At 42.7% G+C, this 25,951-nt stretch overlaps 2 protein-coding genes across 2 annotated transcripts; both read right to left on the bottom strand.

Moving 5' to 3' along the window:
* Positions 1-159: 159 nt before the first annotated feature.
* On the bottom strand, positions 160-17,415 carry ano9b (anoctamin 9b). Its single transcript, XM_070833988.1, has 24 exons — positions 17,341-17,415; positions 14,798-14,863; positions 13,205-13,327; positions 12,943-13,082; positions 11,938-11,987; positions 11,696-11,754; positions 10,974-11,053; positions 9,627-9,761; positions 8,855-8,948; positions 8,568-8,628; positions 8,375-8,457; positions 7,635-7,739; positions 6,888-7,052; positions 5,999-6,035; positions 5,575-5,686; positions 4,032-4,086; positions 3,846-3,943; positions 3,563-3,759; positions 2,827-2,979; positions 2,194-2,338; positions 1,981-2,106; positions 1,767-1,860; positions 1,558-1,670; positions 160-1,451 (listed from the first exon to the last, which is right to left on the bottom strand). The coding sequence occupies exons 1-24, from the start codon at positions 17,383-17,385 to the stop codon at positions 1,418-1,420; spliced, it is 2,370 nt and encodes a 789-aa protein (XP_070690089.1). The 5' UTR covers positions 17,386-17,415; the 3' UTR covers positions 160-1,417.
* A 3,809-nt stretch (positions 17,416-21,224) lies between these two features.
* Positions 21,225-25,536, bottom strand: tssc4 (tumor suppressing subtransferable candidate 4). The gene is made up of 3 exons (XM_070828742.1): positions 25,405-25,536; positions 24,509-24,675; positions 21,225-23,221 (listed from the first exon to the last, which is right to left on the bottom strand). Exon 3 carries the CDS (start codon positions 23,180-23,182, stop codon positions 22,193-22,195), a length of 990 nt encoding a protein of 329 aa, XP_070684843.1. The 5' UTR covers positions 23,183-23,221; positions 24,509-24,675; positions 25,405-25,536; the 3' UTR covers positions 21,225-22,192.
* Positions 25,537-25,951: the final 415 nt, after the last annotated feature.

Raw genomic sequence — 25,951 nt, 5'->3', positions numbered from 1 at the left:
CTGCTCACGCAGCTTTGTGCTGTTCCCTCACTAAACGAAAGTCACGGCTCTCTCTTGTTCTGTAGAGGGTTCTGGTCATGTGCAATGACTGCGTGGGTGGGGGGGTGTAAAGGTAGGCAGGCAAGTTGGCCATCCAATCATTTCATTTCACTTTTTGTCAAACTATTTGATTTATTGATTGTAGTCAATCAGCTGTTATGAGAATTTCAACAAATATAACAAAAGTGCTTCTACAATAAGTTACATATCGTGTCTTTAAGAAACAGTTTCAGGATGCAACTTTTGGTTTTTACATTTGTAGGCTAACCACTTCCTTACTCCAGCTCCATACATATGTACATACATACATACATACATACATACACACCAAGACAAAGCATAGAAAATCACACATAACATCTTCCTGGGTGTGTTGTTTGAGACATCCTGTAGCTCAGAGTAGAGTTTAACCTCTCACACCCACAAATGGTATAAAAAAGTGGATGTAGTTTCTGGGGTTTGAAAAGTGAAGCCAATGTGGGGGGTGCCTTAAAACTGCGATCTCTCTAATAGCCAGCTTGGGGCGACTCCATGGCCTCCAAAAAGAAGTGTGGTTGTATAGAGGTCTATGAGAAAATGAGCCTACTTCTCATTTGATATTTGATTTAATGAGTATTATGGTCTCAATCGCTAGTTTCAAGTCTTCCTCAAAACAGGATGATGTTCATTTGGTCAATGATGGTTCCATTTAGAGTAAAATAGACCACTGAGCAGGGCACGCTTTAGGGATCAGAGGTGTTCACGTCACGGCCATGAAACCAACATGGCGTCACCCATAAAGCCAAAGTTGAGGCTTCAAAAGTAGTCCACGAACCCATGGATGACTAGTCTGTCATTTTCTTACATATAGTTTATGTTCACACCATTCCTCTGTGGTCCATTAACCAGGTTCATGACAACACCAATGACCCGAACCTGCTCCTGTATCTACTGTTCACGTTACCATGGTCACCATACAGCGGTATTGGCTCAAGTGTCACAGTGCCCTTTCAGAACACACTTGTGGACGTTTATCACAGCTGACTGGGACACACTTGATTGATCAGAACATCTTGTGGCTCTCCCACATACAAATACATGGCTCAGTCGAATGCATATGCTTTCCAAGAACAAATATAAAAAGGTCAACCATACAATATTACAGTTAGCAGATAAGAGAGCAGTTAGCGGACACATCACATCACTGTTAGCTGGTGTGTTGTAATAGTGTGATGGTGGTGTGGTGACATGTCAGCAGGAGTCAATAAAAGTCCAATAAAATGCTGACACATGAACCTGAACATTACAGTTTGCTACAGTCCAGCAAATAGAAATGATAAAAACTCCCTTTAGCACTTCAACCAGTCGGGACTGATGAGTGGAAGTCAGCTGTGGGAGATCAGACATCTGTTGACATGTCGCGTTTCATTTCACTGAAATAAGAACAAAAACATTCACATTATAGAGTGTGTGTGTGTGTGTGAGTGTGTATTTCCAGAGCTTTCTCTTCATCTCTTTTTAACGTGATCTTTGTCTCACCGTAGCTCCTCCTTCAGCCGAGCCAGTTTGTCATACAGCCGATCGTTCTTCACCCGGATGGGATTGTTTGGGACAAACCAGGCCGCTACAAACTTACACACCACCACCACGTGCTGCAGAAACACACATGAGACACATCCATAAACTACTCAGCTGGCTTCTTCAGTACATAAGGACAGCAATGTGTGAGCCAAACTGGGAGCACGAACCTCAAACAGGATGACGAACGCAAAGCGCACAGCCAAGACCAACCAGAACTGAGAGGTGAGGGTGTAGTCTTCATCACTCCTGTAGTCTCTGTAGCTGCTCACATAGAAAAAGAGAGAGAGAGAGAGAGAGAGAGAGAAAGAGAGAGGTTGTCTTGTTTCAGGTCTGTGATAAGTTCTGTTATGTTTGAGCCAAGCACAGGAATAGTCTTCTCACCTGCACTGTGTGGCATTGACGCCAGTGTCTGTGATCATCATCTGTTTTCGATTAAAGTCGTGACTGACTGCTTGGTGTGACATAGAGGCCGTGGACAGAGTGTCATTGATGTAGCCCTGCATGCAGCTGCAACAAGAGCACAAAGCACACGTGAGACACAGCACAGCCCGCTGACGTGTCCTCCGGCGTTTCTACGAGCTGAACATCACTGACTCTGCGTGAGTGCTTCCGTTAGCACAGGGGCCGTAGCGGTAACGGTAGACGAGGCGCGGAACAAAGTCTGATGAGACTCCGATGACGAGACCGTTAGCTATCACTGCCAGCACACCGATGGCCTCCAACACCTTCGTCCACACACCTGCAGACAGGAGACAGTACCGTGACACAAGCATGCACAGAGAGCGCTGAAAACTTGATAAAGATTGCATGAATTTTGGTATGAGACAAGTGCTTTTTAATGGCCACATGGTGCTACTGTTAGCATCAAAAGGTAAATGTTTGTTGTTGGATTTCATAGAAATCTGTTAGTTGAGACGTCCTGCTGACTAAAAAACAGACAACTCATCTTATCTTCAAACTAAAACACAGTGGAATCAGAGCGCGCCAGACGCTGCCTAGATAGAGAGTTTTCCTTTGTCATGATGTTATCTAATAATTAAATGTGTTTCAGTGGAAGTTATTTCAGCACTGCTGTGGCTTGTCTGTGAAGTGCTCTTATACTGACCAATTTACTTAGCTGCTGTTTTCACATGTTACTGCAATGATTTAGTGCTGTGAAAAGTACACTGTAGCAGCCCGCTCTGCACACAAACCTCTGACGCGTATGCAAACAGACACACAGCTCACCGATGTCGTTGGTCTTCCTGGGAACCAACCGCCGCTCCAGGCGCGCCATCTTGATGGCATCCAGACGGATCTCAAATATGTTGTTGATGAGGGCCAGCAGGGGGGCAAGGGGGAACGCTGCCACAAAGATGGTGGTGAAACTGAACTGGACCACTGGTGGGAGGGAGGGGGGGTGGGGGGGCAGTAGGTCAGTAAAATGGAAGAGTAATTCTTCTGCTGCAAAGATTGTGACATTATGAGTGAGTTTAACATGTTATGAGAAATGTGTGTGTATAATACAATAATATCAAACATGAGTTTTGTGGAGATCTGACCTACAGCCACAATCTCTGCTTATAATATGACAGTTATAACAGTTGCATCAACAATATTAATGAGAGATAAGAAATGATGAATACTGATGTGGTCTATACATATACAAGTCTAAAATGATGTTACATAGTTATTTAGCACATGCACTGGCTTGACTCATTATGAAAGGCAAACGGCTAAAATATGCATAATCTGACCACCTGACCTGCAAAATACAGTGTCAAAAGCTATAGATACCAAACTCATAGTTGAAGCATCAACAGTCGAATGATGATAAAGTTGCTTGCATGTGTATCACTACAGCACACACATCGTACCCCTGGCCTTCATAAAACTAACCCTAGTGCTGACATTTCTCAGTCAGGCCCTGTGGAAGTTTGGTTTTCAGATGTCATCATCAGGGGGTGACTGTGGGGTGACCTACCCATCTCCAGGAACTCATTGAAGAGGCTGAAGGCGTCGGTGTCGGCCAGGTGGTAGTTACGTAGCCAGTCGCGAAGTTTGCAGATGTCGCACGGTTCAACCCGCCCCTGTTCATCACGGCAGGTCTTCCTGTAACAGTGGCCGCACTTCCTCTGCAGCTTCTTTGCAGTGTTCCGCCTCAGACAGCTCTTCAGCCAGCTGGAAAACACGACATCTTCGCGTGAATGCAGAGTCGGACATGCTCACTGCTGTGGAGGTGTTGAGTGACAGCGCAGCACACTCACGGCACGGTGAACTCAAAGATGTTGTTGAGAGTCTGTTTGAGCAGCATGATGACAGCCATCTGGATGAAGAGGTCTGTCAAACAGCCACTAGGATGGCACTACAAGACACATGGAACACATCCAAAGCTCAGCGCCGTGGTGCGCACATAATGCACGAGTGACTAAAAACTCTGTAAATCTCCTCACCTCCTCCAGCCTCCATCCGGCGATACGCACGTAGTTTCCAGGATGGCCGTTTATCCTGCGACAAGAACAACTTCACATGAATAATCAGCATTTTAACCTTCTAAACTGAAGGCTGGTTACATTATACTCTATACTAGTACTTGATTCACAGCGATATGCTGGAGGACAATTGTCGAAATTTTGAAAAACTTGTCTCCAAAACTTGTCTCCAGGGAGATCTAAGCAGAAAGACAGAAATCTGAGCAGAAAAACTCTACATGTCTACATGCAGGGCCGGCTCTTCCAATAGGCAATATAGGCAAATGGTAAGGGCGCCGTGGCCTAAACGTTTGACCCAAGTCATACAGTTTAAAGGCAATGCTACCAAATACTAAGGAAATGTATGTAAACTTATGACTTTAAAGAAAGTAATAAAAAATTCTCTAATAAATTCTCTCTTTCATTATTCTGGCATTTAGCAAATAAAATAATTTTGGTAATCCTAACTGACCTAAAACAAGAAACGTTTAGTCTGATTTAATGTCAGACAGTGAGAAAAAAAAGATTATGTGTCTTTTTATACAGTGTATGTAAACTTCTGGTTTCAACTGTATATATAACCTTTTCATGTTTATTTTGTATAACATTCCTTTAAAAGTCTTGTAATATTCCTGTCAGGACTTTAACATATCTGGTAGCTTTAATGACTCTTTGTTATAATTTAATACATTATACTGTAACATGCATTGGGTTGTAGCTACTCTGCTGTGAGTTTAACATATTCTTCTCTCTGTGATGATACCAGTGGGAAATCATAGGAAGTGTCAGGCTCTGTTTCCTGTCCATCTTCTATCTGCAGATGGAAGAGCAGGAGGAATATTCAAACACACATCAGGATCCTCATGTCTCAGTGGCGTGGGCCTCCCTGTAAACACTGATGATATCAGCCAGCATTCTGCTGTTGAACTAAACTGGATCAGCACAGATTTATGAGACAAAACTGCGAATGGTTTGGTATCATGTTTGTTATGTCTCACTCTGTGAGCATACACGAGACATCCGACCTCATCATGATGCAGAATTTCAGGTTGTCATCAAAGTTATGTTGTAATTTTTCTTCATCTGAATCTAGGGGTCACAGACAGAGGACAGAGGGTGTGTATATTGTGATATTTTGATATTTAACCCTAGAACACTAACGTCGGGTGATTTTCACCCACGCGATTGTGGTCACGTGATTTTCATTGTGTTTCAGTGTGTCTTTTTTTTTAAGGAATTTTTCGTTAACGATTCCCTAATTGTTTTTATAGGGTCCCCCCATGACCTTTTTTTCATTTTATGAGACGTTGTATAGGGGAAAATAAAAGAAGAGTACTTCAATTTGCCATGTATTGTTGCACTATATCAGGTAAAATATACCCTACGTTAGTGATGGTGTTATTAACTGGTAGGTTAGTGTTCTGGGGTTAAATAAAACTGGTTTGGCCTGACCATTCTAGGCAGACAGACAGACAATATCTTACAGACAGACAGATGGGCAGTTACAAACAGACAGAAGGAGTACCTGCCAAGGAAGAAGGCCACATAGAAGAGTGAGGAGAAGAGAGTGAAGAACTGGAAGGTAAACATCTTGACTGTGAAGCTCCTCTCTGTGGCAGCGAATGAGTTTGTCTTCTCTGAATACACACACACACACACACACACACACACACACACACACACACACACACACACACACACACACACACACACACACACACACACACACACACACACACACACACACACACACACACAGAGAGAGAGAGAGAGAAAGCATTAGGGAACGTTTGAACAGGTGGGATATTTGGAACATTTGACACATTGATAAACATATCAAATACTGTATTGTTCAACATTTATGGTCAAATCAATGTATTTCTGTAGCTTTGTTCATTTGTATACTTGTAGTACAACATACTGAACCAAATATCCTACTTTGTTCTCACCTATGTCACACAGCTTGAGGGAGACCCATCTGTTTACCTATGGGTGGTGTTGAAGGAGAGAGACACACAGGAAAGGGGAAGGGGGTAGAAAACAAACCAAAGTGACTGAGAGCTTATGATCAACATGTGACTTTGTTTTTGTGACCTGAGCAAACAAAGGTAATGTGTGGAGAATGTTGATTTTGTGCCAGTTAGTTGAGCTGCCTTATGGATTTTATATGACACAAAAGTACTGGTGGTTTAGTAGGAAACGGCTAGCTTGCCTCTGTCTGAAGGTAAAATCAAACTTTATTTCTAAGAAATCAGTGTAGTATCAGTATTCATTTTGATTCTATAATATATAGGAAACACAAAACCAATGCTAATTAGCCTCCACTTTATGAAGGAAATAAAAACTCAACAGTTTGATAGATCCTAACAAATATCATCTGCTGCCATCACTTTTTACTATTATTAGTCTATTATCTAGTCTAGTCTATCATTTAGTCTATTATTACTCCCTTGATCCATCTTGAATCCTTAATTTTGAATTCTTGAATCGCCGGGTCTCTTTTAATTAAAGAGTGGTCCAGATCTGCAAGAATTAGCGCTATATAAATTGATTGAATGATTGACTGAATGCTTAACTGATTGTAAAGAGACAGACAGCTTGAAAGAATTACAGACATGTTAACAAATTGTTTGCAGGCTGACTGCAAATGCATCATCACTGGCAGGTCCATCCCAGTAAAATCCAACACTAAGCTAATTTAGGCTATTAATCTGGTGTGGCTGCTTGGCGAACCACCTTAAAGTAATACATGAACAGTCCCAGTCAGAATGATGATGTTTTTCTTGTCCTCTCTGTCTGTCTGTCTGTCTGTCTACTGTCTTATACAGTGATACGTACCCGGGTCATGATCTGAATGGTGACGTAGTGCAGCACAGCTCCCAGCATCACAGCCACAGTATTGGCATGGTCCTTGATAAAGTCCCAGCTGACCTCAGACATCAAGGGGGCGGCCACCACTCGAAAAACCACCAGGGCATGAGCGAGCCCGATGATCAACATCAACTGAAACACGAACAAACACAGCAACATGTTGTCTCTGCTGACTCTATAGACCCATCCAGACTATGTCTGTCTTCCTCTATTGTTCTGGTCTACTTTACTCTACTTTACGTTATTTTTAATAATTTCTATAATTTCTAAGTTCCCAAATCATCAAGTAATTGATGCTACAGCTGTTGTTCCAGGAAGATAAAACCGATCTTTTGGTTGTAAAGCAGCTTCATTTTGGCAGGTAAACATGTCGGTAGTCAGTGAACCTTCCTGTGATAGTCAGTAGTGTGTGATCTGTCTTTGTAAGTGTGTGTGTAGCTCCTGGTAGGGTCACCCTGGGCAGAAAGGCTGAGCTAGCTAGTCTGTGAGAGTGCTGAACAACAGTAAGCTGCAGAAGCAAGGCGCAGGAGAAAACATAAAACACACGAACCACCTTTACACCTCTGCCCGCACTGCCCCAACATATGCTGGTCCGAGATTCTAGCATCTTTGCACACCTGAAGATCTCCAAAGATTCATTTCGTCTACAAGTGACCGCTGGTGGTGTGTGTGTGTGAGTGTGTGTGTGTGTGTGTGTGTGTGTGAGTGTCTTACCATGAGTGTGACCAGAATGAGAACCAGAGTGCTTTGCAGGTAGGAGTGTCTGAACTGTTTGGGTTTACAGTTCGGATCATTGACTATTTTCAGAATCAGTTCCTCCTGTCAACACACACACACACACACACACACACAGGATGACAGTCAATTCACGCATTAAAGTTAGATTACAAAGACTTCAGGAATCAAGTGCTTTCACAAGTACAACAGAAGCAGAGGACTTTCTCAAGAAAAGGACTTTGTCTAAAAAAAAAGAGTTGAACTTCTCTTGTTTAAGAGAATTTAAGAACGGAGAGAACACTGAAGCAAAAACAAACTCAGGGAACACATGCTGACTATGTTGCACTGTTTTGGAAAGTTGTAAGTATTTTACCTGGGTGTTGTGTGCACACTGTACTCAGATTGTGAAGACATTTTAATCTTTCACTTAGTTAAAATAAAGAAAATGAAATGAGGATGAAAATCTGTTATTTCTTACAATAATTAGGATGATTTCATATATTATCATTTATGTGTTTTTTTACATTTATGTTCCACTAAGCTTAAGCTTTTATGAACAAGTTTCAAACTGTTTGAGTTTTTTGGTATCTGCCCATCACTGTACTACAGGGATGCTGAATTAGTGAGGTGCAACACAACACTACAGGTAATGACACAGGATGTGGACTCCTTTAGTCAAAGATAAAGAAAGTCACAGATCAGTGTGATCTGTGACTTTCTTTAGGAGCAAGCTGTACCTCCTCCTCACACCAGTCGTAGACCTTCCACTGAGAGACATGCTTGGCTCTGTGTCTCTTCCACAGCTCCAGGAACAGAGTGGCTGGAAACACACAGGCAACCCACAACACAGTAGATCACATTAGATTAGACGTCAGAGCGGATCACAAAAGGATTCAGACATCGCAAGCTCACGTCAGGTCACAAACTCACCCCAGATTGCCATGAACATAGCAAAAGCCACCGTGCCCTCATTGTCAAACAGATGGCTGACCTGTACGGACGCAAATACATCATGTATCCCTTCAAAACACATCACACAAAGACATAGCAAGGCTAGCTTCTCATGAACATGTTTGTTTGTATGAAACAGATCTAGTTTGTGTGCTACAATCCATTTTTTGTGAGTAATGGATGAATTCCAGTTATATTTCCGCTGTCATGTGACCTGAGAGCAGCTGGTTGAAGACAATAAAGAGACAGAGATGAGATGAGTTCACCTTAGCGTAGACACACGTGTCTGACAACTGCCACACTCCACACGTCTTATCACATCGAGGACACATGATGATGCTGGACTGACACACTTCCTTACTGAGGATGTACACAGAGACAAAGGTTAAAGGGTCCATGGAAATAAAAGGTCAATCATGTTGTGTCAGTGATTCAGCAGCTGCCTTTCTGCACAGACATGATTAGCAGGAAATAAAGAAATATAGACTTGTTCTGGAGACGTGAGTCAAGAGACAATGGGCCTCACGCAAGAACCCGTCATTTAAACAGATTCTTCTGTGGCACGTACGAGTGATCAAAGAGACTCTGTGGCACATTTAGAAGATTCTCTGAGGTACGAATGAAAAACTTCCAGACCAATCGAGTCACGAACAGACAATCTGTCTTTCTCCACATGGGGAAAACACAGAATCATAATTAATCCGAATGAGAGACAGCAGATGACTTAACACATCATTGTCAGCTGCTTTTAATAATGTTAACAATGCACACTGATACTCATGAACAAGTGATATTAATTAGGCTGAAATGAGTACTTCATAACAATTTGTATAATTAAGAGAGCGTGAATCTGACTTTGAAAAGTCAGAGAGGTTTAGGAGAGGGGTAGGAAAATGTTTGCATGTGGCCCAATGTATTTTTTTGATACCACCACTACAAGTCACCAAAGGCATATATATTTTTAAATTCTACACTTCAACACTTTAAAAAGGGGACTTTTATAAATAAAGTCTTAATACCAAAAAGACCCTGACTCACATGAGAGGGTTGGTGTTGAAAAAGGCGAGTCCATACAGGAAGACTACAACACCCAGAGCAGCAGCTGGAACCAGCAGCTTGGTGTACCAGCCCAGCCACAGGTAGTACAGAGCCACCTTCTCTCCAAAGTAACACCTGCAGGATGGAAAACACGGGCAGACCAGATGTGAGACAGCTGTGCGGAAGTGAGAAACAAGGCAGAGGTTGAGCTGCTCCCTCAGCTCTTCCTCACTTTTCATGTGAATACGATGAAAGTCTTCCTGGAGAGACTGTCTGAAAATGGGCTCTGTTATCCCCCCCCCCCCATGACAGCCGGCTTGTCACTCCACTGTCCTGTGTGGACATTCAGAACAAATACAGAGTTCGAGCATGACCCTGGTCTATTACTGAACTGTCCCTGTCCAAGAAACATGAAAACTTTTACACTTCCTTTCCTCTATTTGACTCTAATTTCTGATTACATATTTGAACATGATACTTTTACAGTCTGCATCGACTGTCCAACACATCTGTCTTCACCAAGGTTGTTTCTGACACTGCACACAAGGTGACTCTCTGGGACAGCTTATGCCACGATGAGGATTTGGACCAGCTCTTCACCCTCCCAGATTTACTAGAGGGATCATGGAAGTTTGGCCATCCGTCTACATGTCTTTTGTGGAGAGGATGATCGTTATCTCAGGCGTACACTGGGGCAGTCATGGTAAGCTACTGCTATGAAAGTCAGCACTGCAGAGGTCGGGCTGGGAGTGAGTCAAGGTAGCTAAGGTCTAAAATAGAGCGTGAGGTTCACACATAGATTGGTGCAGCATCAACAGATATACACTGGGCTTGACTGTTGCAGTGAAGAAGGAGCTGGGCCTAAAAACAAAGATCATCTACATCTATCATCATGAGCATTGTGTAGTGAGCAAAAGATTTAAATCGTGGGTACAATGAGCTGAAATGAGTTTTCTCTGCAGAGTAGTTTAGGGGAAGGAGGTTTCTGGGAACATCCAACTGGAAGAAGATTCTGGGGCTGACCTGGAGCGTGCTGAAGAGCCAATATACCTCATCTGGCTTGGGAATGCCGCTGGTTCTCCTAAGAGGAGCGTCTTTAAGTGGGTGTGTCTCAGCCACTGCTGCAGCTCCATCAGCCAAACCACTACTACTAAACTAACAACTAACTTTCTGTTGCTAACCAACATCTGCATGCGCCTGTCCTTTTCACCTCACACAGTAGCTTTGTTTCACTTTCAAAGCCTCCGGTGTAAACAAACGTAACAGGTTCTACATTCCGTTTTCCTTCATCTACTTATGCTAACACACTTAACAATGACAGACAGACAGACAGACAGACAGACTGACTTGACATCGTTGACTGGTTGGCCCGTAAACAGAGCTGACCATCGAGCCCACTTCTTCTGCAGCTGTTTCTGCTTCTTTTTCTGAGAATCATGGGGAAAAAAATCAACATACAGATATTCACTAAAACAATCAATTCTGGACAAAAGATAGACAGTAAGAACATCTAGAAAAAGTAAGAAACGTTTATTTTGCAACGAAGAAGACTTTTCTGCTTCATTCACCTTTTACTGAGTCATATTTAGAGCAACCGTCACGTTTCTCATGACATAACTACACGTTTGTCATCGTTACACAGATTCTGAAGCCGGCTGCTTCATGGTGTTTTAGTCTCTGCAGACTAGGTGAGGCATATTCTAATAGATTGGTATCATAAACTCGATTAATTGCTGATCCTTTCTTTACTGCTCTCCTCCAGGCTCTACAGTGCAGTATTTCACTGTATGCACGAGTGTGTAAAAGGACTTAATTATATACAGTATCATTATTTTCACTGTGTATATTGAGCATATTTAGCACAAAGATTTCTAGCAGGATGAATTCAGCTCCGTATCTGTTGTCATGTTCGTGTTGTGGTTGCGTGGGCCGTGAGTAGCAGTAGCAGCAGAGTCTTTGCGCAGTATCAGCAAATAACTAATATCAAAAGGACTCGGATCTGGACCAAAACATCTTGATCATGCATGTAACACCTCTAGGAGTTTGAAGAGATCAGAAGATGGACTCACCTCATGGAGGCAGAACATGGTTTCGAACACATCCTTCATCAACAGTTCCTTCAGGTTCTCTGACAGGATAAAACATTTCTGCATATCACAACATGTTTCATAGCTGTTGTACGTATAGTCAGTATTAACGGTTATTTGTTAAGCATCTGTGTGGATGATACGCTGTCATATTCTCAGTATGTTAGCTGAAGGTCTCCAAAGCTGATGATAGTGTTAAATTATATCAGACTAATCACACTCACCTCCTGTGTTGATGAAGGTCTCATGAAGGATAAAATGGACAATTCGGATCCTGGAGAAACAAGAAAGTAGAGAAGTGAAGAAATAGTACCAAACAGATTTCGAAGAGGAACAAACAGATGGAAGACAGGTACAAATTGGTTTAAGAGAAACACCACCGTATGGTTTTCTGAAGAAGCCAATTCTTCACGTGCTGACCTGTGGTTGTCATGTTTCACTGAGATTGGTGTAGCTGCTTTACAGCAACCAGTGATGATGCACATGTATGAACTACAAGAGCAGGTGGAGGTGCCCAAACAGTCTGTGTGCACATGACCCCCTGCTGTGGTCATTGTACGATTAAAATATGCTGTCCACAGCAGCAGCTATGAATACTCACCATATTACGACGGAACAGTTTGGAATTTTGGGAAATGAGATGACTGACTGAGACTGAGACTGAGACTGAGAAGTTCAGATTCATACCAGTCTCATGTCTGTAGGGTAAATATAGGCAGTTAGCTTAGCTTAGCAGAAAGACTGGAAGCGGGGGAACAGCCAGCCTGGCTGTATCCAGAGGTCAGAAAAATCTGCCTACCAGCACGTCTAATGAGAAACTCACTAATAAACACGTTATATTTTGTGTATTTCCTCAAAAAAAGATTGAATGAGTCATCTCAAGAGGTACTGGTAAGGTAGCCGGGCAGGTGGTTTTATTTTTCTTACTTTCTTAGCTGTTGAACTATTCCTTTAAGGAAAAAGAAAAACACCACTTGTCAAGAAGGAAGTTCAAGTGTTTACTACATAAAGCTGCAGTGTTGCTCAATGATCTTGCAGACCTGTGTGTGGAAAACCATGATGCTATTGTTGAAAACAATCTTTCACATGAAACCTTTCAGAGACCAGCGGTTCAGCCATCAGTGTTACAACTGCTGTTGCTTCATATGAAAGATCAGTCAGAGCAGGTGCGTGTGTACGTGTATATTTGTGTATGTGTGTTAATATGTGTGTGTGCATGTGTGTGTCACCTTGTAGCCTGTGTGACGCCACCCCTCGCATCTCCACACCAGTTGCAGGAGTCGGAGACTTTGAGCAGGTACATATAGTCTTCAAACGCCTCATGCGGAGCACGTAGGCCGAAAAACACTTTGTCATCGTGGATGAGCTTCTAACACACACAAATGACACAAACACTCAATGAAATGTTCCCTGTGATTCGTACCATATCAGACCCTGTGTTTGGTCCGGGTATTTGGAGGAGATGTGGGACGGTGAAGGAAGCAGACTCACAGTGACGGAGATATTTTTCTTTTCTAGCTCCTGGATGAAGGCTCTCTGTCTCTGAGCCCTCTGGTCGGTTTCATCGTCCACCTTGTGTGCTACCAGTACGTAGTCAAATGTCCTCTGGGTGGGCTATTCAAAGACAGAACACATCCGTGAAATATTTACACTGTTCACATTGTTAAGCAGCTCAAAATAAGCATAACACTAAGCTTTGTCTGATACATATCAAAGATGTTTTAACCCAGCTGTCTATAGTGATCTGAACTATTTTTCAGAGGAGTGCAGAATCTCTGTATGATGGAGAAAATCACTAAATTTGCTCACATCAGGATTACAAACTACATCATTACACAGCTGCTTTCCCCTGTTTGGTTCGGTTAGAACAACCTCAGTCGGTTTGGTTTGTCTGAGCTGGTTTGAAAGCTGTCAATCAAACTTAAGTTTAAAGTGGACTCTCGTGGTTAATTTGTAATGTGAAACAGACCAACGGCAGGGTTTTATGATAGTATATCTGTGATTTTAATCTGCTTCGTATAAATGACTGATTTGTATAAGTGACTTATAAATGATTGCATTAACCATTGTAATATGTGTTGGCGTCAGTAATCAAGCCATCAGCAGCAGTGTTATGTTTGTGTCCCACTCTGCTCATTAAGTCCACATGTGTGTGAGATCACACAGTGACTCTCCTGTAATGTTTCAGTACAAACTGCCTCCTTGTCTGTCTCTTTGTCATTATTCATAACATACAGTTGAATGACACTCTAATAATGCTGATAATGCAGTTAATCACTTATTTCTCTGTGGGCTTTTTTTGTGTTACACGTCACACCACTTTTGCAACTGGAAAGCAAGTACGCAATCTTAAATCACACACCGGGGCAACAATTTGCCTTTGTTGTTTGGTTCACTGTAAAAAAGCAGCTCTTCCTTCGGGCTGTATTGAACGATCTCTTTGTAAAATGACTAGTGTGTCCTCGTTGAGCTGCTCTGGAGCGGACAGTAACCCCAAAAGAAAACGTCCGGTCCTTTATATGTGGATGAAGAAACTGTGCTCAGATGTCGACACACGTCTACTTCGTGTGAAACTCAGAGAGGTAATATTGTCAGCAGTCCAACACAAAGACGAGAAGCCCTGCAACAGCTACATGTTGTATCTTGTCATCTAGCAAGCTAGTCACTCACTCATCCAATGAGTCACCTTGGTTCAGTCCCAAGAAGCAGGTTTAGGTTAGTACACCTGCTCTGAGTAACACCTGTTCCAGATGTGGGGTCACAGCACAGGAAAACTCACATTTTGTCCCGTTGCTCAAACTTACAGCGGTGACAGAGCCATTAAAGGACAGCTCCATTAACATGATACAACACGCAAATGAGACTGATGAAGTGAACGGGTTCACTGTTTTATCCTCAACGAAAACAAGAGAGCTCAAGTGTGGTGTCTGATGGGACGCAGGTTCATCTGTTCAGAGTCAATGAACCTTTTCATGCGAGCAGATAGATTCTGTGTTTGCATGTAACTGACTTCGGGCTTCTGCAGTTATCTTGTTCACGTATGTAAAGTTCCGATGAGAGGAGGAGAGTGGCGCGGACTCTTACCGTTGAAGGAAGTAAAGGCTCAGTGCTGTAACCGTCCTTCTGTCTGTCCCTCATCTCAATGCTGTCCTTCAACACACACACACACAGCCAAGGTTAGCATTAACACTACACATACAGAACACAACAAGCATAGTCATTTATAATATTATATTACATAACATTATCATATTACAGGTTTCTGTATCTACTTATAACCAATCAAACAATAAATTGTTGTTAAATGATTTAACATTCTTCTTCTTAGAAATAAAAAGCATGTGTGCTCAGGTGAACACTCTCACCTGCCCTGGTGTGACTTTATAGTTAGCGTTAACGTTAGCTTATGTTAGCAAACTTCAGGTAACTGTTGCTGCATTATTTCCTCAGTTTGCTGACTTTATGTCTCTGCTGCTACTGTTACAACAGCTTAGCATTTCAGCTAAACGCTAAGCAGTATCCCAGAATTGTCATTTCACCTCTAGTCAAATATGATAAGTCATGTCTAGTCTTTACAGCCTCACAATTCAGAACATGCGGGTTTTATTTTTGTATATGCAACACTTAGATATTACTGGTCAAACTCATATCTTATCTGGAGGCAAATTACTGACCAGGAGTTTACTAGAAACTTCATTTTCAAGATCTCTACAAAGAAATGACAAGTCTTCCATTGCTCTTCAGCACAAAATATCTCATTCTTCTTCAATTTATACAGGATAAGAGCTCTTATTCATATGCAAACACTCAGGGATTTTACTGCGTTATATGATCTGCTATGGCCAGCTGTGGTGGCTCAAGGTTATTCTACCTTTACTTATTTTATTCTACCTTTACTTTTTTTAATTCATTGTATGGTGTCCTTGAGTGCCGAGAAAGGCGCCTTTAAATAAAATGTATTATTATTATGAAAGATATACTACAAATGTTTTGACGTCTCCTATGTGAGTTACTATTGTGAGATTGTGTCGTCTCACAGTGGAAACTGTTTGACAGGTTTCACCTTAGAAATATAACTGTAACAGTTTCTTTAACAAACTAATGTTAAATGTTCTGTCTTCATTTCAGTATTTTACTGAAACAAAAAAGGTGTAGTTGCTTCTGCCAGCAGTGTTCAGTGAAAACATTTGCAACATGCAGTGCAGCTTCATCTGGTCAGAGTACAGTACATCAATGAGGGCAGACCAAACAACGGAAACACCTGTCAGTATAACACCAAACAGCACAACAGCAGCACAGAGTGTGCTATCAGCCTGAAGCTGAGTCAACACCAGTTTCAACACAAACATTCTAACCTTCATGAAGGAGGATTTACTGCAAGACTGTTGGACCAGACTGACTCACGTTTAATTAGCTGCGCCTGATAAATTGAGTGAACTGTACAATCAGTTCCAGTGTGTGTAACAAGTGGAATAACATATCTCCTTGTAAAATTTAAATGATCCATCTGTTGTTGTTCTTGTTCACGTGTTGTGTTGTGCTTCACTGAAATGTATTTCAGTAAGTTTCAGTAAGCATGGCCTGTTGGCAGTCTTCCTCTCTAACAGACATTCAGCAGCCCACAGGTCCAGACCTGCCCGCACGCTTGCGTTTCCAAGTCTCTTTTCGCCTGTTTTCTCCCACTTTCAGCCTCTGCTTTGTTCTTTTCAGCACTGGTTACTCCTTTTACAGCCCTCGGACCTTTCACAGCGCAGATAAGCTGGTAGATAAGCCTACTTTCTGGATCCACTGAATCCAGAGGGTGGTATACTGCAGTGAACCGTATGCATGGGTGTGACCCCGACTACCCCCACTGATAAACAGGTTTCACTTCTGACCCAGAACTAGCGGATCTCACAATAAAGGGCTCCTGCAAGATGAGTTAGAAAATCTGATGACTGCGAGGACAGACGGTGTGTTCACAGTTCTACAGTTTTTACTGAGAGGAGTCAGTGCTCCCAGGTCTCCATTCAGGTATGAATGTGATTCAGTCAGCTGGTCTCCGGTGCCCCATATGGAAAAGTTACATAGAATTGAATCATTCCCACTTAATCTGACAAAGCCTGGTGTCCTGTCAGATTATATGGACAAACCAGAACAACAGCAGCATCAAACTACTATTACTGTCTTTTGTTTGTTGATTTTTCCAAGCAAACAGGAAAAAAAATCCACATTCATCACAGCAGTGTTTTCTGTGTGTTCGGTGGGACAGTGGCATCATCAGCTTTTAGAACTGATCACCATGTTGTGTGTGTAGAATGGGGAGGGCAGGATAACAAGTAGGCTGAATCTAACTGTTCAATACAAAGTGCAAAGTACATCAACATTTATTGGAGTTGAAGTATTAGTGGTGTAAAATACTGTGCTGGAGTACATGCACTAAATTCCATTGGAATAGATAAGAGCTACATTAGTTAGCATCAGTGTCAGTTTGGTCAGTGTTCAGCTACTCATTCAAACACACTGATATGATAGTTAGCTGAGGGTCATTAGCACTGAAGTGTGTGTGTGTGTGTGTGTGTGTGTGTGTGTGTGTGTGTGTGTGTGTGTGTGTGTGTGAGTGTGTGTGAGTGTGAGTGTGTGTTTACCTCGACTGTCTTGAAGAACATGTTGTGAGCTGCTCCAGTGTTCATATGAGCTTCTGTCAGAGAAAACTACATCCAACGAGGACACATACCTGTTCCCTCATTAACATCACTCCGCCGTTTACATGAGCCACTCATAAAATCATCTCACAGGAACCATCATCCACTTCCGCATACTCTCAGGCGACTGTGCGCGCGCTCACGCTCAGGTAAAGGTGTTCAGTTTCACCTGGAGCCGCTGACGTCACCGTCCGCAAAGATGCAGACGGGACCATCAGATGTCGCGTTCAAGATCTGCCGGCAAAGATAGGAAATGTGACTTTTTCCTATTCACCGTTTGAGTCAGTTTTTAACATAAGTCCGGCTGGATGTCTTTCAGCTCAGTTTGCTGAGAGGAAATATTTTGGAAAAATACTTCTAATGGTATAAGAGGGCTGTGCTCAGAAACTAATTTTGGTGCTTTCAAACCTATACTAAGATATAAACACAGTTTATCGTAAAAAAAAAAAAAACACAGACAGAAGGAAAAGAAGAAGAAATCAAGAAAAGAATCAATGAGTACAGCCACATCATCCCTACCACATAAAACAACACACAAGTACTTGAAATAAGTAAAGGTTCCTAAAAATAAGAATCCATAATAGTTCTAATAAGTAAGTACATAAATACAGTACTCAAGTACAAATTTGAGTCACTTTCCTGCCACTTTATCCTTCCATTACACCATATTTAATAAAAATGTTGTTCTTTATACTGCGTTATAATTATCTGACACCTGTTTACGTGTTACTGTACAGAATAAGATTTAAAAAATATCAAATTAGGCCACACAGTGTTACGTTTACAGAAATGTGAATCTGAAGTCCAGTTAGAGTCAGTCAGAGCTCAGCAGCCTCTCAGTCCACTGATGTCCACACTGCTACACAGAGGAGATGCGTTCAGGAGTTTAATGAGCACTGGCAGGGAGGATCTTCTGTGCCGGGGCCTCGGGGGGAATAAGTCTTTTTCACTAGCGTGTTGTGGAGGAGCAGGGAGATGGTGTCCAGGACGCTGACCAGCTTGGCATGCAAGCCTCACAGAACACACAGGCTTGGGTGGTGTAAAGCAACTGGACACCGGAGCACAAGAGACGTGTTATTTGGAGTAATGAAGCACTCTTTACTATTTGGCAGGAAAAATCTGGGTTTGGCAGATGCCAGCAGAGTGCTCCTTACCAAAGGATAGCCAGCCTACTGTAAAGTGTGGCGGAGGAAGGATAATGGTCTAAAACTGTTTGCCAGACACTATTTTGGCTGAATGGGCACAAGGTGAAATCTTGTGGGGGTTGCAAAGGGCCGTCCAACTCTATTAATAACCAATGTTTTAGAATGTCTTATAAGCTCATGTAGGTATTATGGTCAGGTGTCCACTGACTTTGCAATATATGTGAATCTCCATACATGATTTACTCTTATAGGAGCAGCATAACATGTATTATACATGTATGTTCCCATTTTAAGAAAACACAGGGATTCTGCTTTATTTGTAATATAAATAACTTCTTTCTAATGACACAAATATATTGGTCTTGCTTAAACATGGCTTATTTATATATTTCAAGCCTATTATTTTTTCAGACAGGGTTGCACAAGGAAATGCAAGTTGCAGTGCCTTCATGCTACGTGAGTGTCACAGCCTGGGGAGAGAAGCTGCTCTGTAGTCTGTTGGTAGGAGAGCAGATACTGCTGTAAGTCCTGCCAGGCAGCAGCAGGGTGAACAGGCTTTTTCTGGGATGGGTGTGGTGCTTTCAATGTCAACTTTGGGATTTGTGCAACCCCCCACTCACTGATATCACTGATGCACTGTAGATGGGTACCAATGATATTCTGTGCGGTTTTAATCATCTCCCGTCCTGGGCTGTTTACATCACATGCTAATTTGTGATGTTTCCAGTCTGGACTTTTTCTGTTGCTCTACTAAAAAAATTGACAACTTTAAATGGGAAATTTTTGTTTCGTAAATTTCTTCAACCAGGGTGGAGATGGTGGAAAACGGGTGGAGATGTGTGTGGTGTCAGTGACAGGTTCTCCCTGATGCTGATTCCCAGGAACCTGTTCACCTGCTCCACCACAGCTCCACTCGTGTGGACAGAGGTGTGTGTCTCTTTACCTAATTTTTTCTAAAATCAGGGGGACAGTGGAAATGTGGATCTATTAGTTTAATTTGCGATTGTATGTGTTCTGTTTTTTCCAATTCAGAACTATTGGCTGCATTGCTTGTCAAATGGATATATAATAAATACAGTAGGTACAGTTCTGTTTTCTATGCAGTATATTTAATATCTACAGGTTATAAATCCATACTAAATATTCAGGGTTTTTAAAGGAGAAGGTGTATTGAAACCAACTGTCCACCTACATGTTACTGTGCTGTTAATGTTTTTTTTCCCAGTCAATCCTCAGTTACATCTTCTCTCTCTGTGAGGGCACTTTGAGACTCAGAAAATCACAAACAGGGGAAATCAAACCTCTGCTTTCCTTTTTAGATACCACATAGGAAGGGGTAGGATGATCATACTTTTGTTATTGAGACATATTCCAAAAATTGTCTTTGAAGAAATGTCAAAAGATCAAATCTAGCTGCCAGTCAATGAGAGAACAATAAAGGGACCATTAGAACCACACCTTTCGCGCATTCAGCAGCACAGTATACAATATACGGAGTAGTACTCAAATGGAAGCAGTGGTGGTGAACTTCTGAGCGTCACAAATCAAAGAAAATACATCTAGCAGAGGGAACTCATCATAATGTTTAACACAGCTATCAGCCATTCTACTGCATCTGCATTTTGTTCAAACTGAACCTGAACATCTGAACACGTGCACCCAGTGAGAAGCTGTTCCGGCTGACCCACTCTTTATCTTGATGTGAACGCCATCAGTCCATGTTCCAGATTACTGCCTCTAGGACCAAGTACGTAAAGACACGTCACTCATTGTTTGAGTTACTAAAAATAGCAACTGTTCAGTTTTTAAAGAGGCAATCCACTTTACATCATGTTGTGTCTGTAACCATGCCAACAAGGCATCAGAGGTATTTTACCCCATCTGACCAGAGTACAGGACTGGGTCAAAAGCCTCCCCATCATCAACACCACAACCTTACAGCCTTACACAGGATACAGAAGACAACTTCACAGTGCTGATAACCACATAAAAGCTCCTTTTATTAAACCAGACTGTTGAGTTTGAGTGCAGCAGAGGAACAGCAGGACTGTTCAGTGTTTGCTCTGTGATATGCAAACCGTGACTGTTACACACTCCTGATAAAAGCATCCGCTTAACCAAAGCACACATCAGAGAGAGAAGCTCTTATTTTTGATGAGCTTTTTGCTCTTTAAAAACACGTGGTGATCCACAACATGCTGGTACTGTCCCACTATCACATACACAACACACACTCATTGTCCACTTCATTAGGTACACCTGATGCATCAAGCACAGCTGTTTTAAGCTGTATGACACACACACTGTAAAATGCCTTTACATTTCCCCTTGTTCCTGATGAAGAGACAATTTGGGATCAAAAAACTTCACCTTCAAAAAATGATGAAGAAAAAAAGGGGAACGTTATAGTGTTGCTGTTCTTCAATAATATTTAAGAAGCTCCTTAGAGGGCGATGATGACAGAAGCAGTTGTGAGTTGAAATTCATCTGCTAGATTCAAACAAAGAGAAAACTAAATATTCATCCTGTATTTGACATGAATTGTCTTATTATGTGGATATAAATGTAAGGTATGGTTAAGGTTTTTCTCATTTACAATGAACCAGATTTTTCAGTTTCTTTGTCAAACAAACTGGTCTTATAATGTTACTGTTTTGTGAAAGGATGACAGGTCAAACAATAAAAAAAAAAATCAATATTTTTATTAAACCATTAGACAATACAAAATACAGAACATGCAACACGAAATATAATTGAGATAAAGACAAACAGTTTTGAATTCCCTCCCCAGTTAGAGTGTAAACTAGCACTCTAACTGGGGAGGGAACATGCGCTCCTGCTGGTTCTTTTATTCAAATAAAAATCAAAGAGTTTTTTTTTTGTTGAAATATCTAAACACCAAAGCGTCCCCAGTCCTCTCCCTCAGTCTTTCAGGATGAACTGGATTCAGCTGACCAGTCACTAAGCCCCGCTCCCCCCTGCTACTGTCTTTCATGCTAAGCACATTAAAGTTTACAGTCATTTTTAAACAACGTTTACGATCATTTCAGACAGAATCTGCTTCTCATTTCTCTCTAACAAATGTTGCCTTCTGAAATGAAAGGGTCACTATAACTAGCTAATTAAAAACACCATCTCAGGGTGAGTTTGAACAGGAAAACCATGTAAAAGGTGCTTAACGTGCCCCGTTTCCCCACATGTAGTCAGCTAATGAAGCACTCCTGTGCCTTGGATGTAAAACTAGCTTACTTCACAATGAGGTAAGCTACTTATCTGGCATGCCGACATCAGATTAACATTTTCACACTTTAAATATGTGTTTGTGGGCTTGGGAAGACAACAGTAGCTCTGACTACAATCTCAGGCACACTGCTGCAACATGGGAGGAAACCTGCTGTGCCTGGTTATAACTGGTACTCAGGTTTAACTTCTCACGTTGCAGCAGTGATGTAAAGGTGTACCCTGGGATACTGTGACATCACTGCTGGGCGTGGTTACAGGCGGCACAGCCAGCAGTTAGAGCTCCAGTAAGAGCTTGAGGTTTGACAACTCAGGTATGAAACTGGACCGAGAACACAAAGTTAGCACATTTGACTGGACAACAGTAGGTTTGTTACAGAAGGTTGGTTTGTGACAGATGGGTGTTGTGCTCAGTTGTCCTCTTGCCCTGAACTCTTCCTATAGTTCTTGTGCTTTGTCTTTCTGAAGGGGGTAAAACTGGGGTTGGGCTCATCTATCTTCTCCCCCTCCTCATCCTCATCCTCATCCTCCTCCTCCTCCTCCTTCTCCTTCTCCCCATCCTCCTCCTCCTCTTCTCTCTGCACCCGTTTCTTCACCTCTGGTCGACCCACAGCTCCCCTCGTGTCTTTTTCCTCAGCCTTTTCTGCACTCTGGTCTGTTCTATTTCCTCCAGCCTTCTTCTTCTCACTGCCATCCTCGTCGTCATCGTCATCCTCCAGATGACTGAGGCGCGTTTCCTTCTCTTTGCCTCTTACAGCCGACAGCAGAGTTGGAGGTTGTTCCTTCGGCAGCCCGCTGGGTCTGGAGAAGATCATCTTCTGCTGGATGTTACAGGAGGAATCACTCCGACTCTCCGGCTCCTCTTTCCTCTGCTGCAGGCTGGCCAAGAAGTGATGAGCCGCCTTTCTGTTACTCTGATCGCTGGTCTCCGTCACATCCTCCAGACTGTAGTGGGTCCAGCGCTCAGGGTGCACAAGGTAGTCCGGGGCTCCTCTCCTTTTTGCTGGTATGGGGCAGCTGGAAGAAGGCTGGCTCACCTTCCTACTGGGGGGTGGAGGAAGAGGCCGAGCAAACACTCCGTCTGTGAGGTTATCCTGGGGCAGAGAGGAGGAGGCCAGCCGGGCTACACTGTCCAGGCAGTCAAAGATGCTGTGGCTGCGGTTTGAGAAAGCCGACGTCCCCCCCCGCAGACTGAAGGAACTCTGACCTTTGTGTCCAACAAGTGGAGCAGAGATCTCAACCTTCCGGTCCTCCTCCTCCTCCTCATCATCATCATCGTCATCGTCCAGCTCTGGGTCAAAAGGAGCACTGCTGGGTTGTTCTTCAGGCTCAGAATCATCACTGGCCGACAGCTCGTTCACATCATCACCGTGGTCACCGCCATTTTTCTGATCCCACATCTCAAATCCAGGACGTGGAAGCTCGGCTAAATCAAGAACCTGGTGAGGGTGAGAGAGGAAGCAGTCAAAACTCAGCATACAACCCATGTGAGACAGGATTCATGCTGACTGGAGTTTTACCTACAAAACTGACTCCAAGTCAAATAAAAAATGACACTAAATGACGATGATGACTATTATTATCAAACTTTAATTACATATGCACAAACTGTGCATTGAATGGAGAGCGAAGAGAGCAACAACCCATCACATCTCTGCTACTTGTAATCCAGTTGATTGTGATGGTTGCGTCAGTGAATTAGCTGTGGACTACAACTTAAGCCTATATTTGTTAACATTTTGTCTAATTGTCTCCATTAAAAGCATGCTGAATCGTGATTTGCGAATATTCAAATAGACATTAAATTATATAAACTACCATCTTGTTTTAAAAAAAGGTTCCCTTGTTTTTACACACTTGGTAGTACGCCTGTCAGGAGGCAGGTCTGTGTCAAGATATTCAAATAATCCCTGACTGGTTACAATGACTATCAAATAATATTTTTGGTTGATGCACATCCCTACTCCGCGTTGTATTACAGGTGGGTGAAAACATAAGTAGCAGCTGCTTTGTCACTGTACAACACTGCTATCCTGCTAATTTCCTGTCTATTATCCTGTCTCTTCCCCATGACTGGACATCAAAATCAGACGTTCTTGCTTCCACAGCAACCCTAACGCTTCATGTACAATCGTCCACACACTTTTGTGGTGCTCTGATGTAGACTGCTGACTGTATCTAAAAAGACTGACGACGCTGGCTCCAAATACGCACGACCCAATCGAGGGTTAGAGTAGGCTGTCAGTCCTACCTGAACATACATCTCTGATCAGAACTACTAACCTAAAACTAGACAAAATGACAGAAACCATCTTTGTGAAAAATGTATTTGATGTGCGTTTTGATTTTTTTGTTTGGCTTATATCCCGTCCTATAAATAAATGGGGGTGGGGGTGGGGGTGTTATGACCTTTGCAGCAGCCAGCCAACCAGCAGGGGCTGATCGAGACATTCATAGATTAAAATAACACATTAGCACACTCAAAAACAAGAACTGCCTGGGGACTAAAACATACTAAGACATAAACAGCAGGGACACATTTCTACTAACAACCAAGTCCTCACTTCACTGTCTCTGCTGTTTATGACTCAGCCTCAGTGTGTTATGTACAGACAGGATTAGCTTCACCGGTGTTACACGTGCCTGTCTGCTTACTATGTGGACTCAAATTTTAGAAGGGGTGAAGGAAATGGGCCGAGCGATGCCCCACAGGTAATAGGACTAACCTATGCTGCACAGCCAACTCTGGCACGGGATCATCAGCCTGATCCGATTGATCAGATCTTTCCAGTTGTGGCGTCCGTGCTGTCTTTGTTGTCCTGCAGGCTCACTGGTTCTCTATGAAACAGACGAAGCAAACTGTCCACACACTGCCACTTTGTTGTCGATGGATCTAAGATTAGAAGGAAGCACATGAAATCACGTAAACAAACCACATACTGAAGGGATCTGCAAACATTCCATTCCATGTTGTTATTAAGGGAATGTTGGGGTTTTAGTGACCGTGGTGTCCCTCCACTCTAAAGGACCAGACCTGAGCTGAGCTTCTGTAGCCTCAGTCTGATTCACTGTGTGGAGACAGTCTCGGATGGATTAATATCTAATAATCTTCATCACTGGAGTCAGACGAGGTATAAATGGGAGATTTCTGCTTCATCTTTCAGTAAATAGTAAATGGACTGGACTTGTGTAGTGTTTTTCTAGTCTTTTCAATTTATTGTTCACTTCAATAAGGAGCCGAGGATCGAGCGGCCAATCGTGGACTGCCTGAGAGCAGGCGCTATGGGTGAACTGGTTGGTTAAATAAAAGAACTGGTTAACCATATAGCCGCGGCTTTCTATGGTAACCATTCGGGACTTTAGAAAGAAAGCCAAGCTTTCTGTAATCATGTACACACACAGTCCTGCTGCTTAGCTGTGGATATTGTGGGTGCAGCACCCCATGTCACAGAATTTAAATGTGAGACGACGATGCGTTAGCATGCTAATGCTAACTGCCGCTGTGAGGTGCGTTGGCTCCGTTAAATCACATCTCGTGGCAGACACGCTGCACGGTCCTTTCACAGACGTAACTTTAGTTTTAAAACACGTATTGCTTTTGGGGCAATTCGCCACGGTTTACCTTGCTGCTGGCGCCACGACCAAAGCAGGTAGTGTTTCCGCCAGCCAGAACACTTTCTTCTTCGGACGTTAACGTTACTGCTTCAGGTTTCACCAGGACTGCTGCTGCCAGCCAGCGGCCAAAGGCTGTCATTGCAACACAAAGTTGACAGAACGCAGCACACTTCAATATTGTCCCTGGATTTCCCGTTTCGGACGTCCAACACTATTCAAGTGCACGACACCACACGTAAACAAAAAGCACGTCTGGCCTAGAAAAACTGGTGTTTTTTGCAAGCATCCTGACATACACAGCTAATATTTACCGTAACCAGCAATCTAATAACGTCTAATAACATATTTTGACATCAGTTTAGATGCAGAGCAGAATATACAGAACAGGCTTAGTCGCTAGTTGATACTTTACCATTTACAGGGTGCGTATATCAGGGCGCCGCTGTTGTCACGTGACGTCAGACGCCAGCTTCTCCATTCAGTCGGGGTAGATGGATTTAACCCGAGTATACAAGTAGGAAGTCGGACTTGGAGTAGCACTCCATGGTAGTCCG

Source organism: Pempheris klunzingeri, chromosome 1 (genome assembly GCF_042242105.1).
Source record: "Pempheris klunzingeri isolate RE-2024b chromosome 1, fPemKlu1.hap1, whole genome shotgun sequence".
In the NCBI taxonomy this organism is placed as follows: Eukaryota; Metazoa; Chordata; class Actinopteri; order Acropomatiformes; family Pempheridae; genus Pempheris; species Pempheris klunzingeri.
This window is presented reverse-complemented; position numbering and strand designations above follow the sequence as displayed.

Bases quoted from the DNA above. Each gene is read 5' to 3' on its own strand.
- ano9b (XM_070833988.1), bottom strand. From the start codon at position 17,385: ATGAACACTGGAGCAGCTCACAACATGTTCTTCAAGACAGTCGAG. The intron at 11,988-12,942 runs GTGACACACACA...TTGTTTCTCCAG, and splicing joins GGCGTCACACAGGCTACAAG to GATCCGAATTGTCCATTTTA. The intron at 2,980-3,562 runs GTAGGTCACCCC...CCCTCCCACCAG, and splicing joins CAATGAGTTCCTGGAGATGG to TGGTCCAGTTCAGTTTCACC.
- tssc4 (XM_070828742.1), bottom strand. From the start codon at position 23,182: ATGTGGGATCAGAAAAATGGCGGTGACCACGGTGATGATGTGAACGAG.